Source organism: Echinops telfairi, unplaced genomic scaffold, assembly GCF_000313985.2.
Source record: "Echinops telfairi isolate 266 unplaced genomic scaffold, ASM31398v2 ScPeMD7_1;HRSCAF=3_0, whole genome shotgun sequence".
NCBI lineage: Eukaryota > Metazoa > Chordata > Mammalia > Afrosoricida > Tenrecidae > Echinops > Echinops telfairi.
Window position 1 is genome coordinate 1,170,449 of NW_022103896.1, and position 3,331 is coordinate 1,173,779.

Below are 3,331 nucleotides of genomic sequence, written 5' to 3' on the forward strand. Positions count from 1 at the left end.
CACACGCACACGCACACGCACACGCACACGCACACGCACACATACACACCACCCCACGACCTGCTATCTTTGTGCCCACAGACCTGCTGCTTCAGCCTGGCCCCCACAGCAGCTCCTCACCCCACCTGCCCACTTTAAAGAAGGGGTAACTGAGGCCAGAGGAGACAGGGCAACCCCAAAAGCCCCACAGAAGGGCAGGCGGAGCCTGAGCCCAGGGCTGCAGGTCCTGGTTGTGGAACTCGTGTCCCTGTATCTGGTGGGGATCCCACGGCATAGCTCCCACCCCAGCTCTCCCCCGCTTTCTCCCCAGCCATGGCTTGTGAGGCTGGGGGCCCTACCGCTGGCCTTTGATCTCATGCTGTGCCCCCCCTCCACACACACACACCTGGCTCCAGGGCCAGCAGCAGCAGGGCCAGCAGGGCAGCAGTGGGCGCCTTCATCCTGGGGAGCACAGCCGTGGCCGTGGCTCTGGGTTCTCACCGGGAGCTCTGGTTCTGTGGGAAGTGGGGAGAAGGGCATCGCTGGGCTGGGGAGACCAGCTTCCCTGGGGGCCAGCTCCAGCCTCAAACAATGGCCCTCCAGCTGCCTCCCAGCTCAGGCACCAGGCCAGAGGCAGGGGCGGTGCTTCCCTACAGAGCCTCAGTGGCTCCAGAGGGGAAGGGAGCGTCATTGTGGCTGCCCTTGGAGCGTCCTGTCCACCTGTGCTGTCCCTACCCGCCCCCTCGGTTTGGGTGGAATCTGGGCGGGGCCTTCTCTGGGCCTCAGCAGTGTGGGTCCATGCAGGGCCCTGTCCTGGGGCGGGGGGGACGGCTCCCCCGCTGACCCCATTAAACAGACATGTCCCTGGAACCACTGACCTGGTTGAGCATACGGGTACCTGAGGGTCCATCAGAAGGAGGGAACCCCGCCCCGGAAAAGCCCTCAGGGGATTGTCTACAGCAGTGCCATGAGGTGCCCAGGGATAGATGCCCGCAGTTTCTAAGTGTATCTTAAATAAAAGCATGAGAACTGTCCCCTCCTCCGTCCTCTTGCTCAGCAGGGGCCCAGTCTGTTCAGCAGCACCTACCAGTGAGGGCTGCCCTGGCTGCACCCCCCTCCCCTCCGCCAACCCTCAGCCTGAGTCCTGGTAGCCAGGGCTGCAGCAGCACCCAGAATTTCCCACCAGCCCGTAGACCCAAGGCCTATTTCATGGATGAGAAAGCATGGGGGTGGGGTGGGGGTGCCAGGGGTTTGCCCAGAGGGGAAGTATGGGGGATGCACTGTGGGCGGGGCCTCAGGTGCTTTCCCTGAGAGGAAGGCATCAGGGTCCTCCCGAAGCAGCCAGCCGGTCTGCTGGGCGCCTGGGCAACGGGAGTGGCCCCCAGCTCTTTCCTTAGGGCACTGCCATCAGGGCCCCGACCACTGGGGGCAGGCAGAAAGCTGTGGAGAGTCGGGGATCCCGGGGAAGGGAAGGTCTGAGGGGCAGGTCTTGTGCTGGGGCCAGAGGGTGCTGGACAGAAGCCCCAAGCAGGGTTCAACTCGGCTCCCATTGGCTGGCCGGGGGCAGCCGGAACCTGTCTGTTTTTCTGGGTGATAACAGCAGGGGAGGAGGACAGGGTGGTCTCTGGTGCTGGGGACACTTTCCAAAGCTGCCGCCTCTGCACCCCCAGCTTCCGCCAGCCCTTCACTGGGCTCAGCCCACTGAAGCAGACCCCAGCTTTGCTGAGACCCAGAGGTAAAGTACCAGCCCACCTGGGCTGCAGGTGAGAACCCCCTGCTAAGGATGTTGGCAGCACAGTCTCGGGGACTCCCAGGTGAGAGGGCAGCCTGCCCCTGGGGGCGTTAGCCTGTCGCCTTTCTGGGAGCAGGTTGCCAGGCCCTTCAGCAGCGGAAATGCAGGTGGGTTTGAAACGCTGGCCTTTGGGTCAGCAGCCAGGTGCTGGCCTTGGTGCCACCAGGGCTCCTTGTGGCAGGGTCAGCATTTGATTCACAGATGGACATTCAATGTGATTGATTAGAATGGCTTCACTGGTTCCCGGCAGCTCTAGGGTGTAGGGACAAGGAGTCGAAGCCCAGAGATCAGACCCTGTCCTCTTCCCGCCTCACTGGCCCCCCTCCCCCACCGAAAAGGCCCTACTGTCCCCTCTGCCCCTCCCCCAGGAAAGGCATACAGACATGGTCACTTTGCCACGCCAGGGTTGGTGCCTCCTGCCCTGACCCTGGGCACAGTTACCTGCCTCCTCAGACCCCCGGCAGGGCTGCAGGCTGAGTGCCCCAGGGCTGGCCATGTCCTGCTGGCCTCTGCCTGGGCACACTGTCCTTCCTCCCTGAGCTTGGTACCCCACTAAAGGGCAGCCCTGTTCCCCCCCATCCTGAGCCCACACCACCCCACACTCTGCCAGCAGACCTCTGGGCCACAGCTTCCTCTTCTGAGCCTCTCTGTCAGTGGTCTCGGCCTCCCCACCATTCTGCCCCTGCCCAGTGAGTCACATACCCCGTGGCAGCAGCTGCCTGGACTCAGGGTCGGAGCGGAGCCAGCTGTGGACAAGGGTCGAGCGAGGAACGAGGGCTGCTGCCCTGCCCTCCTGGACAGCTGTGGGCCCCTATCCTGGGCTCCAAGCCCCTTGGCCTCCCGAGATACAGAGGTCAGAAAGCCAGGTCTGGCCTGGGGGCCCCCTGCACAAGGTACAGTCTTTGTCTTGGGGTGTCGCTGTACACCTTGGTGACCATGGGGACACAGAGCTCACCCAGCCTCCTCACATGGCACCTGGTGAGGAGCCAGTCGTCACCCATCTGGGGCTTGCTGCCGGAGCTGGCCGCCCGGATCCCAGGACTCCTTGGGAACACCCGGCCGGCGGTCCCCATCCTGAGGACCATGCTGATTCGGGCCAGACGAGACACCCGAGTCCTGGGCACTGCAAATGGAAGCCTCACTCTGGCCACATCTGCAGCTGATGGTCAGGGGCCAATGGAGCCTCAGGCAGGCCGGAGCCAGCCAGTCCCATGGTCCATCTGGGCTCTAGGCGCATCCCCACCTGGGGGTGGGGTGGCGGTAGGGGGGTGCTCAGTCAGGGCGCGCTCACAAGTCTGTGAGGTGTTTGCGGAAGCAGGCCACTAGGCCTTTCCTCTGAGGCAGCCTGGGGAGGGCCCGAGTCTCCCAGCTTCCAGTGTGTGGCTGAGGGCTGTGTACGTCACACACGGAACGCTGTCCCCCACTCGAATTCCCACCCCCGGGCCACCACTGCTGATGTCCCCCCACCTCTGGCTTGCACCCCTGGAAGGTCCTGCAGGTGGGATGCCCACGGGGAGCTGGGTCTGGGCCTTCTTATGATGGAAATGCCCCCCATGTGCC

The 3,331-nt window shown here is 64.0% G+C and overlaps 1 protein-coding gene across 1 annotated transcript in view; it reads right to left on the reverse strand.

Annotated features, from left to right (window-relative positions):
• Window positions 1-958, reverse strand: part of GPIHBP1 (glycosylphosphatidylinositol anchored high density lipoprotein binding protein 1) — a 3,016-nt gene extending 2,058 nt beyond the window's left edge. The window contains exons 1-2 of the mRNA XM_045287643.1: window positions 858-958; window positions 386-494 (exon numbers count right to left, since the gene is read on the reverse strand). Coding sequence (XP_045143578.1) covers window positions 386-440 — 55 coding nt within the window. The 5' untranslated portion in view covers window positions 441-494; window positions 858-958. The remainder of the gene's footprint in view (window positions 1-385; window positions 495-857) is intronic.
• Between the last annotated feature and the right edge of the window lie 2,373 nt (window positions 959-3,331).